Raw genomic sequence first — 13,088 nt, forward strand, 5'->3', positions numbered from 1 at the left:
TCCACTGACATGTTCAGAATAAATGCAAACATATATTACCACAGCCATGCTATAGGGAATAATAGACACCACATGTTACCAATTAATCGAGCCAAGTAAGGTAAATAATAAAATCTGACCCATCCTATCTTAAGCATAAAATTCAAATTATCTACTTGTTTATGTGGGTTTAAATAATGGAAGCACAAGTGTCTAGACTTTAATTAAGTCAGAAAAAATCTTTTCATTCTAGTAATAAATGGTCTATGTTGAAACAATTGGAGACAAATGGACTACTTATCTGGGCACAGAACATTTTGAATTAAAATACATGTTTTGTTCCTGTTGAAGGTATGTTCTCAGATGGCATTAACAAGATGTTTTTGCAAATACATGCAGTGCACATAAAAGAACATTCTTTCCAAATCTGAGATTGACATTGAAAAATACTCAGACAAATGTTTGCTCATGTTTCTTGGGAATAAATAACAACAGTCTTGCACAAAAAAAGAAATGAAACCAGCTATTTGATGGCTATGTTTACAGTGTGTGCTATCTCTTTGGTGGAACGCGTGGTGGAATGGAAGGCCGACGTCCTAGGGTGTTTCGGTCATGTTCAGTTCTGAAACAGTTGCAACAAAAACACACAAAGTCATGCTAAGACACAAATAAAAAGTTTTTAGTAAGAACATGGTTAAATGTATGTTTTGCTCTGATTTTTTTCGATTGTGCAAGATTGGTTAAATTGCATGCTGGACTATGATTTGTAACATTTTAGGCATTCATTTGTACTAATACCCAAATGGTTGTCAAGAAAAAGTAACATTTGTTTTGATGTTTGTTTGTGCTCAATACAAGGGATATAAGAAGGAACATGGTCCGGGCCGCCTAGCTCATTTGGTAGAGCGCTGGCATACAAATCCAAGGTTTGCAGGTTCGATGCCAGCCTGGGCACAAATGTGTGTGGATTTGGTCATCAAATTCTTTCTTTGGACATTCTCCCTCAACCACTGATTCATGAAGGACAGCTGTAAGTTATTGGCCATTCACTTAATAAAGGTAAACCATATACCCAGGAAAGGTTGAGTTGATTAAATGACCGCCATTATATGACTGAAATTTTGTTGAAAACAGAACACACGAAACCAACTAAACAAACAACAAACATGGTTGAATAATTTCTTGATGTGAAGTGAAAGTAAGGTTTTTTAATTTCTTTGAACAAAATCTATGTATGACATGCATATATTGAACTAATTTCAAGTCATTAAACATAACCCAGATGTGAATAAAGGAAAATAATACACAAACATATTCGTACTTGTGAAGTAAGACATTTTGACTGGTTAGAAATTTAACAGTCATATTGGAGTTGTGATGTTGTTTAACACATATACAACAAACAAGAGGTTTATTCATTGCAACAAATATATCCCGATCATACCACATGAATGTGTACCAGAAATTGTTGTAATTTTATTCCAAAAGCAGAGAAAACATGCTGCTTAATACATATATGTCCATTACATTGTTAATTGTTTATGCAATAAATGCAAACAACAGTCTTTAGCTCTATGTTTCTTCATATGACAGTTTATTTGCTCATCGTCATTAATAAATGTATTATCTATATGTACTAAATAACTGTGCACACAGTTTGCTATCATGGTTAAGCTGCACATGAAAGCAAAAGTACAAGTGATAATACCATAAGCTGAATGCTGATTTGGTCACATAAGTGCTCTTTAATCTTGTGTCTTGGAATACTTCTATTGTTGTTTTTTTCTGTTTATAATTTTAATGCGTATTAACAACAGCTCCACCAATCTTTCAATTGACTTTCACATTCACTAAGAGGGATTTCCAGTTAAGAATCCTGGGATATTTGTCTATTTTCTATATACATTTGTACATACATTTATAAACGTAAATGTGATCAGTATAGCATAGCTTTGCTATACTGTAGAGTATAAAAAGCAGCCAATAGCCCAAATATGTAGCTAGCAAGCCATTCATATTTTATTTATTTCTTATGAAGTGTAAGCATGACCTTTGAGCTCAGGACACACATATTGAGTAAAAGCCTTCTTAACTTTAAGAACATATGGGGCATTTAGTTTTAATATTGCCTGTTAAAACATGAATTTACTGTCTACATGAATTTTCTTTTATGACCGTAATTGAGCATTGACCTTTAAGTGTGACCTTGAACATACATATATGGAATACACTGTCTCAACATGATGATTTGCTTGTGTCAAGTTATGCTATATTGTGTGAAACATGGCAAAGTTACTGACTGGACCTTGAATCATGACAATATTGGCCTTTGACCTCTAATTGTGATATTGAACTTTGAGCTAGGGCAGGTCTTACGGATGACAATGTTGTCTCCACAAGCATAACTTTGTTAGCAGGATTTAAATTGCCCTAGGAATGAAAAGAACAGGTCCAGAAAGATACATGATAATATGCCTACATGTATTTTGACATTTGACTCATACATATGACCTCAACCTTTGAGCAAGGGGCCACAAGTCTTACATGTGACATGTAGTTAAAATTTACAACACTTGATACACAGAATAAAGTTCAAATATAACTTGTAGTGTACCAGGCCCTTAAGTTAAAGTTTTCTTGTGATGATTCGACAAAAGACACTCTTATAACAAATGTGATTTATTAACAGACAGGCTGTGCAAATGTTAAACTAACACAAAGAAGGTTTTGTTTACCTTGGTTTTTGTTGGTGGTTTTATTTCAAAGACATTGCCAACCTACCACACATAAGTGGCTTTTTTTGACAAGAAAACACAATCACCACAATGTTAAAAAGAGATCTTTATTATTTAACAAAGCATCAGCACATTAAACAAAACACACACGAATAGGTAAGATTAATATATATAATAATGGATTACATGTCTCAGGATTATGCTGTATACATTAGAGGATAACAAAGGACACAAATACCTTCCACTTAAAATAAAACTTGTTTCCATTGAACATTTTTCAGTGAAGCTGATCACACAAATTATAATGGATCTTAACAAAATGCAATTTAATGCCACCACACATTTGGCAGGTTGTTGGAGAGTAAAAATAAAGCTTTTTTCAGTAAATACACATACAAAACGCCTAATTGTCTATGCTAGTAACGGCAAACACTGTTTTGAGCTATGTGATGTAAACTGTCTCACCAGGAACTATTGTTAAACGACACACAAAAGGCCATGATATGAATCATGTTTAAATATTAATTCCTGATCATAAAAGTTAAATACAAGCTCAGTTTTTTTGGACATTGTCAATAATTATGAAAATCTAACAAATATCCTTTATATAAGTAGATTTATTCCTTGTTCTAAAAACACACTAAATCCTTTAAATTTTCAACAGCAAGACAATTTTTTCCCAAATGAACCACTAATTGAAGCATTCCTATAAATGTGACAAACTGCTATGATGGTATGAAATCAAAAATGTACAGACCCTTACAAATTGCTGTGATGCTATGACATCGGATCTGTACAGACAATGCCAAATTGCTATGATGCTATGACATCGGATCTGTAAAGACCCTTACAAATTGCTATGATGCTATGACATCAGATCTGTACAGACCGTGACAATCTGCTATGATGCTATTACATCAGATCTGTATAAAAGCATACTGGCATAGCCAAGTATACATGTACATACTGGCATTTACTGTCAGCATATATTATAATGTAAACATTGCCAACTGAAGAGTCAAAAAATAAATTTCAATATTACACGAACAATATGATTTAAAAAGTCTCGTTGATCACAGGAAGAAAAATCATGTTTTATATTTTTAAGCATCATATCTCCCTTGCCTTGTGTTATTTCGAAGCAGTTACTTGGCATTCCAGATCTCTATTTATGCTGTAAGTGCTCACATTGTTCCCTACTTGTAGATTAAAATGGTCACATGTGTCTTTTATAATTGCTGTATACACATATTTAAGTGGTCTACTATATCATCTTTTTAACATAATTTCAGATTTGAAAACTAATCAATTCATCATTATGGATTTGTAAGATATTTGTGTATAAATGTCAGTGTTTGGTTAATGGTTGCATGCTTCAGTTTATTGGAGCAACCAGATAACTACAAGGGTGGCTTGATTAAACAAGAGCACCACATAACGGGTGCCAACGCTCGGCTGCGGGTGCAGTTTTTAATAAATGAAAGCTTGTCAGAATTATTAATTCTTTTGAGGTCACAGTGACCTTGACCTTTGACCTAGTGACCCAAAAATGGGTGTGGCATGTAGAACTAATCAAGGTGCAGCTACATATAAGTTTCAAAGTTGTAGGTTGAAGCACTCTGATTTTAGAGCCAATGTTCAAAACCTTAACAAAATGTTAAGGTTTTAGCACGATGTGGACGGCGGACGACGAGCTGGCTATGACAATACCTCGAGGTTTCTCCGAAAACAGCCGAGCTAAAAATTATTAAACAATATCTTGGCTCTTCACCACAATGCATTACTTATGATGTCATTCAACTAACTACAAGTACACTATACAGATATGTAAAAGATTCCCAGCACTTATGTTAGAATATGAACAAAAAATGGATTATACTTACATAAAAAACAATAACCAAAATTTAGTCTATGACTGTAAAAATAAAAGCCATTGCCCTCATAAAAAGCATAAAGCCTTTATCCAGAAGATGGTAACTACAATTAATACAAGTATAGTGCCAACTTTTTAGATTATCAATTATGAAAGGTGTAGGAAGTCAAAAGTGTGTTTTGATGCTTGAGCTTGCATATGCTTGATAAAACAACAATGGTAAGAATTGCATTTTATATCAAGAGCTTTTTAAAATGTATTTGAGAAATGAATTCCAGTACATAAACACGACACATTGGTCAAATGCAAATGTTTAAGGTAAGAAACAAGAATAGTTTGTTTTCTATGGAAAGCTCTTGCAAAAACAGGAATAACGATGGTTAGATACATGTATATATAATCAACATGAAAATACAATAAACTTAATTTGATAATTTGACAATGTATTTGCACTAAAGTACCTTTCAGCAGTGGTTGTAAATAGGCCGTAGTTGAATGCAATTTAATATTAAGCTTTGCACAGTTGTCACGAATACCCCACACTGCCATCTATAGTAATAGGTAACAATTGTGACATTTAAGTATTGGACCCTGAGGTGTATTTAGTTTGAACCCAGAATTTTAATCCAACAAAGTTTGAAAACAACTACAACACAATGTTACATGCCTAATATAAAACCTTTGGGCGTTGTGGTTTCAGAGGAAAACATCTACATCAAAACATCATTTTAGTTTATTTCACTATTCAGTCTATATAAACTATTTGACATCCTGTGAATCAACAGCTTTAACCCCAGTGTCATGATTCAATTAAACAAATAAGATGGCTCATATAAAGTGTTACATTACAAATATGACTCATCTGGAAGTTGTAATTTCAGAGATGTATATTTGCTAGTACCAGGTAATGATACAGACATTGTACCTGGATGAGTTGAACAAGAGGCATAACATTAGTCATTTTAACATGGGATGAAAACAATCCAACATGCACTACTTAATATACTAAGGAACAATACATGTATGCTTGAATATTGCATAATGAGATGTGTACCAGAATTTCTCCAGATTATTGTGTGTCTACTGACAGACAGACAGACAAACTTCTATGGTGATTCCAGAACTACATTTCAGGGAAACATCACTCTGCAGAAAATTGTGATCTGATTACTGTGATAAATGGCCGTCTACCATAATAAATATACAACTAATTTTTAATATACAGAAATGTTTAGTTTCTTGTACAATTTATACAAACATGATTGTCAGTAAGAGTTTGAAGTAAGGTACTGGCATATAAATGTTATCTTTAAACCCAATGTACAAGGACAATTTTAACCATAAAAGAATCATTTAGTAAATTTTCTTTAGATAATTAAATAGTGCGTTTATATCACTACATTTGTAAGATGTTTTAAACATAAAAGAAAAATGTCCTGATAATTTCATGAAATACTACAATTCACAATTTGAAGCCAAAAGCAATTGATGCAATCTAAAGCAGGTTCCCAACATTTACCAGGATGCTACTAAAGTGTGGAGAAAACTTACACAGTCGGATGCTGTAATAATGTTCCTCACTTGAAAAACAAGATAATTGTAACAAGTTGATAAATAGGGACAGTTTTTGAGCCAACAAATGCAAGATTGTGATCAATTGTTAAATAGCCTCATGAAGCTTTCTCATTTGAATTTACAAAACCTTGAACAATGACCAAAAGTCCATTAAAAAAAGGAACACCAAACAAATGCAAAGAATGAAGACTTTGAAATGAATATGAAATATTGACATTCTGACAGAGTTAAACAAATGTGATAAAGCCATACAGCCATAACTTCCATGCTAAATAATAGCTACACACCACAAACTTTTACATATAGTTCATATATTTGAAATTGTCCATTTATGGATATATGTGTCTCTTTCTGACTCATTAACAACATTAAGAATAATATAGTCAGACACTGTGTGTGTCGAGTCGAGGTCTTATCAATTCAAGTCCTACGGCACTACCTATTCTAAACTCAATGGTGTCCACTTCCTATGGTTATTATAGGAAATCATTTCACATGTAACAGACAGTGTATTGTTGTCCCAGTCAAATTTTGGAATCTCTTAGGTTTCACACATAAGAATACTAGACAAACATAATAAAATGTGTAGATAAAAAAATAAAATCTTGACAACAGCACTCCTGTTAGGTACTAAAACCAAGCTGGTAAAATAATAAAATACAGAAACAATAATAATTGAGTACCTTAATGTCAATGCCGCATTAATTCATACTTCATACTTCAAACGTTACTAACTCATTTATTTCTTGTAGTTCCATATAACACTAATAGAATTTATTATAGTTCACACAAAAAAAATACTGTAGGGTAATTTAATTTAACTAAGAAAATGGTGATACAAGTCCTAATTGTTAAAGGCAGCAATAATAAATATTTCAGGTACATAACATTATTGGTTATACAAACTTTGGGCAATACAAATTATGATAAAGTGTAATACCTAAACACAAAATCTTACTAAATAAGAATAAATACCATCTTTATTCAAGCTATATTTTAACAAAAAGCACAGTCTTTTTTTATACAGATATGTAAGACAATATCAAACTGTTCACCATCTAGATGATTTCAACAATACTGTATCATGCACAATGGTTTACTGGTTTGTAAGTTAATTATTCCACTGAAAGCACAAAAGTGCTTCCAGCTCATTAGACCATTTAGCTTATGATAAATTCTGGCATAAAATAATTGAATGTAGCAAACAGTTAGGGCATTATTGTGTAAATATTATGTCTTTTTTTAACAGCCGCAATAAAATTATGCCATCATAAAAGTGAAGAAAAACAACATATAGAAATATAGGGAATAATCAAAATTTGGATTATGACATTTTGTTAGATTGTGCTTTGGGGTAAATTGCCCTAAATTCAAAGAGTAATTTTATTCATAGCTTGCAAAAAATGAATTTGGAAATTCATTAAAATGTATTGCAACATCTAAAGTGAACCAGAAACATGATTAAGTGACAACATTACACAAACAATATGAAAAAAATGTCTGTTTAACTGCAGCACATAAATATACATTAAATACTGTACAATCGTACCAGAACTATGTACATATGTACATTCTAGTAAGTTAAAATTGAATGAACACTATCTATCTATACTTTAATTACTGTACATGTCTAGTGTGTATACTAGGAATAAATAGCACAAGAAAGCCAGAGACAGAAAATATCGCATGGCCAAGGTAAATGTATTGTGCAGAGAAAAAGACCTGGGAGGTATTCACACAACTTCTATGGAAAGTTATAACTTATGCATCATTATTTTAAGATGAACTCAAGTGAAGTCAAAGATTTCTACAGGAGTTGTGGGAATACATGTCCCATGTAAAGAAGAAGCTTTCAAAGTATCACGAAGATCAGTGTGGATAACTTGCAACACGACTTTAGAAAATCTCAACATATGAATTTTAAACATGACTCAGGAGTTCATATCATAAAGTATTGTGAAGAAAGAAACAAGTACATTGTGGCTGTTAATGTCACATTATATCTTGTTACTTTTTAGTGAAACATTACAAATGTATTTAAATGTTTTTTTTACGTTTTCATTATACTGGTGATGGAAAATAGGCTTTGAAAATTAAGTCATTATACATGCAAAAACCCTATTCAATTACATACATATTCTGTTGTTAAGTGAAGATTCACTACCTAGTCATAAAAATTCATGTACAAGCTATCCACACTATAACATGATTCATAAATAAGTCCTCTACATGAAAAGTAGATAACACCCAAGCATAACATGTATATATCACAGTCTAGACTCATTACAGATGAGTTTGTTCAACAATTGTGGCCTCAGGAGGAGGGGGAGGGGGAGGAAGGACTCGCAGGGATCGTGCTGTGATCTGCTTATTAGTAGACAAGCTGCTAGATACAGAGTTATTACTGTCTACAGTCTGTGCGACAGAAAGCTGGTTGTTGCTGTTAGTGAGCACTGGTGGCGATTCGTGGTCACCACTCAAAGCGGTGCTTGAATACGGACTACCTGACGTGGAATCAAACTTGGTGCATTGTAACCCATTGCCAGGTATGGTCACAGGCGCTCCGGTCGAGGCAGATCTCTTGTGCGAGGGGGGAACTAAGGGAGGCGGAATTTTAGGCCGGTCGGAGTGCATATGACTAGCACCGTGGGGAAGGGAGGACACTCTGTCGGGAGGGTGAGGGCGCTCTGGCTTCTCGGCTCTGGTCTCCTCAATCTCTGAGCCTTTTTCGATGTTGTCCTCGTCCTCAGCTATGGGTGTCGCGGCCTGTCTCGGCCAGGTCTGGTAGGCGGCAGCCAGGGGCTTAAAGCTTGCGGTCACTGCCACAGAGTGCGGTCGCTCGGGCGGAGGAGGGGGTGCCGGTTTTCGTGTGACCCGGCGCTGCAGAGAGCCCGGGACTTGCAGATCCTCACTGTATAAACAGAGGAAGAGTATACACCATGCTGTTAGACTGAACACCACCCCTGCTCCAGTGTTAGGGTGGATCTATAGACTGAACACCACCCCACGCTCCAGTGTTAGGGTGGGTCTAGTGGAATACTGGAGCATGTTCTAAACCTCTCTTTGATATGCCTTAACATAGTATGATGTAGACTGTTTCTATAAAGAGTTTTTAAAAGCTTTCCCTCCAATATATGATAAAGAGATAGATCCTGAATATTCGATACCAATGATTCATTTCTGCTCCCACAATACATTATTTTTGGATTTGTTATGTGAAAAAATAACACACTTTAAAGGAATTCAAACTTTTCTTCAATTTAATTAATTACCGCTAACATGTGCTTAATGTTGAATTTAACAGTTGTTAAATTGCCACAGTAGAAAACGATCCATTTTTATGCCCCCCTTCGAAGAAGAGGGGGTATATTGTTTTGCACATGTCGGTCGGTCGGTCCGTCCACCGAATGGTTTCCGGATGATAACTTAAGAACGCTTACGCCTAGGATCATGAAACTTCATAGGTATATTGATCGTGACTCACAGATGACCCCTATTGATTTTCAGGTCACTAGGTCAAAGTCACGGTGACTTGACACAGTAAAATGGTTTCCGGATAACTCAAGAAAGCTTACGCCTAGGATCATGAAACTTCATAGGTACATTGATCATGACTCGCAGATGACCCCTATTGATTTTCAGGTCACTAGGTCAAAGGTCAAGGTCACGGTGACTCGACACAGTAAAATGGTTTCCGGATGATAACTCAAGAAAGCTTACGCCTAGGATCATGAAACTTCATAGGTACATTGATCATGACTTGCAGATGACCCCTAGATATTTTCAGGTCACTAGGTCAAAGGTCAAGGTCACAGTGACAAAAAACATATTCACACAATGGCTGCCACTACAACTGACAGCCCATATGGGGGGCATGCATGTTTTACAAACAGCCCTTATAAGTTTTATTCCTGTAGGTCTTACTACTGTGTTAAATGGCAGTCATATTTCATTAACAAACCATGATACATTTGTAAATACATACTGGTCATCATGTACTATAAAAGCATATACAAAGATTTAAATAAATTGATACAAAAGTCATAATGACTTATGGATAAAAGATAATCATGACCCTTTGGTATAAATGTTCAAAATGCAATTGATACAAAATAAATGAGGATTGATGCAGTATGTGTATTTGGCTCTTACATGTTGTATGTGCTGCATTCAATAGTTCAATGGAATCAAATGGATACATTTTTAATAACTGGAATACAAAGAATACAACGTCTAAACCATGCATGAAACATTCAGCACTTTCTTAATTGTAATAGGTGGCTTATTATTTCTTATGAAATATTTCAAATTTTGTTTAAATATTGCTAACTATCACCAACCATAAGAATGAGACAGCTTCTGCCCTGTATCTGTTTTGAGTGAAATATGGAATTTCAGTTCCAGAAATAGGCCACCATTCCAGACCATGCTACAAGAAATGACTGCCGAAACTAGTCTGTCTGACAGGTAGAGAGTACCAGACTAGATTTCCAGTAAGAAATGACCAGAAAGGCTGTATTACCAAACATTTTAAGCATGAATATTGACCCCATGACACCCAAAGGTCTCAATTTTAAAGTAGGTCTCAACTTAAGATATTGACCAATGGGACTGTTACATTTTAGCTAATAAGTTAAATATTAAATATTATAATTATGTTTGAGCTTATAAATGTTAATGGCACCTGTGACTTAGGATGCTGACACAATGAAAGTCAACCCCATACCAAGGTTTCTAGACAGATGACACTTAGGAGTTATTTTCTATTACTACATGAATTAATATTTGTTATAATTGAATAAAGCAAACGAATTTGCATAAAATTATATACAGTAGCTACTGTCAATAAAGCTGTACAAAATTTACTATAAATCTAAGCAATATGAAAATATAGGAAATGAGCAGGAAAACAGTTTTCAATGCACCGCATTTCTACATGAGATACTGTGAATCCATTTATTTTCGACAGCACACAATTTTGTCATTTTTATAAAAATGACGATTTCGTCAGCATTTTAATTCGCCGATTTCTGATTTTGAATTTTTAAAAATGCGTCAGTCAATATCCGATTTGTGTGTAATACATACTCGCGATCAATCGCAGTTGCGAAAAATCATGGTACCAATGCGGGAACACACTTGAGAATAACCGCAGGAGGTGGGGCCTGTTTGTAACATGCCAATTAACTAGTCTTTCGTTATCAAGGGACAGTAATGGACCCTCTTAATGTATGCCATTCACACGTTCATTGTTATGATTAGCGGACAAGTGGGATCGAATAACCGTTAACGAGTGTTTGTAACAACGAAGCCAATTGCCAATTAATCTTATTCTATCATTATAATTGCCATACTGATAACAATCGTACCTTTATCGGCACCAATTAGGGAAGGTGCAAACAAAATTATAAACTCTATGTGTGTGTTTGTTCTTAAAAAGTAAACTACCGGTATGTAAATCAATAATGTCAATAATTTTTAAATAAATAAATTGATACATATAAAATAGTAATAAGTGTGGTTAAACGCAAACAATCAAACAACAAACAGCAATTAAAATATTCTTTATTAATTTGTGATAAATACGCATGTTGATCACACATCGTCATCTTTTCTTTTGGTTATTGTCTTTCATCGGCATTCGCTGCGTGATGGCTAATATGCAACACCCCTGAAAAACACAATGCACCTAATGGGTAATAAAGTTATAAACAATTAGCGCTAATTCATTACCATTCTACATAAACGAAGTCAACGCATTCGATACAGCTGTACTGCACACGCGTTTTAAAGAAGTGCAAGGTGTCAGTTAAGTACCTTGTGTAATCTACATCCCTTTGTGTCAAAACCGGATTAATCTTGATTACGAAACAGCAGTGAATGTGTGAATGGATTATGTTGGAATTGAATGCCTCATGTCTACTGTAAAGTTTTAAAATATTGTTCAACTTAGTGTTTGTTTTTGTTCAAACATAGAGCATGATTGTTCGTTAGGATCTTAAATTCGTCGATCGGTCGACTGACGAAATTTATGAAAATTAATGCCTGACGATTAATAATGGTTTCACAGTATATCCGTTTCACTATTATCAAAGTGTACAAATGGGAAATGTTATGCTACATCAAATGTTCAGTTTATATCAGGACTTAAAACTTTACAAAATAATGTAAGTCTATTTATTGAATTAATATAACTAGATTAATAAAATGTCCATTTATTGTTCCTGAATATCAAGTTTAACCTCAGACAGCATTACCCTGAAAAAATTGACAACAGAAACCTACTTAACAACCTAAACCACTGACCGGTGACAATAAACCTAATTTTAATACGGTCTAGAAAGCGCAGACTGTGACAAGACCTTGGGAAACATGCCCTTTTAAAAATGTCAACCTGCTATGTCTATATCAAAAAGAGATGAACTCATGAAACAATTAACACATTTGAACATTTGCATGACTGCAACACCTCAAACAATTTTCATATTAATTTTATTTGGAGAAAGATACCAATAATCAAATAAATCATATAAATTTTGTCAATTTATTCTATCCATTAATTGAACAGAATTTGAATTTACACCTATGTCTAGAACACACACTACACAATCATACAGGTTTCACAATTCAAATTGTTTTGAATCGTCAAAGAGTTTTGGGCAATTAACATCATGGAAGTTTTTAGCACATATGTTATTTAAAGCATTACCAAAGTAATTGTTAAACATTGAAAGTTATGACAGAACAAGAGATTGCCAAGCAATATGGTCCCCTACCGGTGAAACTCCACCATTGTCAGATTTTTTTTGATTTTTTTTTAAATATTTGTTGCCATAGCACCCAGAATTCTTGACGTAAGAACAAAATGAAATGACGTGTATAATCTCCATATTGCCATCTATCCATGTTTCAAATTTCATGAAAAA

The 13,088-nt window shown here is 34.1% G+C and overlaps 1 protein-coding gene across 4 annotated transcripts in view; it reads right to left on the bottom strand.

Annotated features, from left to right (window-relative positions):
• Nucleotides 1-6: 6 nt before the first annotated feature.
• The window catches only part of LOC127868400 (rho GTPase-activating protein 44-like), a 42,333-nt gene continuing 29,251 nt past the window's right edge, over nucleotides 7-13,088 (bottom strand). For 2 of the 4 annotated variants that reach the window (XM_052410156.1, XM_052410153.1), the window contains one exon: nucleotides 4,209-9,073. In XM_052410156.1, the coding sequence (XP_052266116.1) occupies nucleotides 8,446-9,073 (628 nt within the window). In that variant the 3' untranslated portion in view covers nucleotides 4,209-8,445. Of the gene's footprint in view, nucleotides 602-4,208; nucleotides 9,074-13,088 lie in introns of those variants that run through there. The other 2 variants (XM_052410154.1, XM_052410155.1) reach the window with 2 other exon arrangements.

This window comes from Dreissena polymorpha, chromosome 2 (genome assembly GCF_020536995.1).
Source record: "Dreissena polymorpha isolate Duluth1 chromosome 2, UMN_Dpol_1.0, whole genome shotgun sequence".
In the NCBI taxonomy this organism is placed as follows: Eukaryota; Metazoa; Mollusca; class Bivalvia; order Myida; family Dreissenidae; genus Dreissena; species Dreissena polymorpha.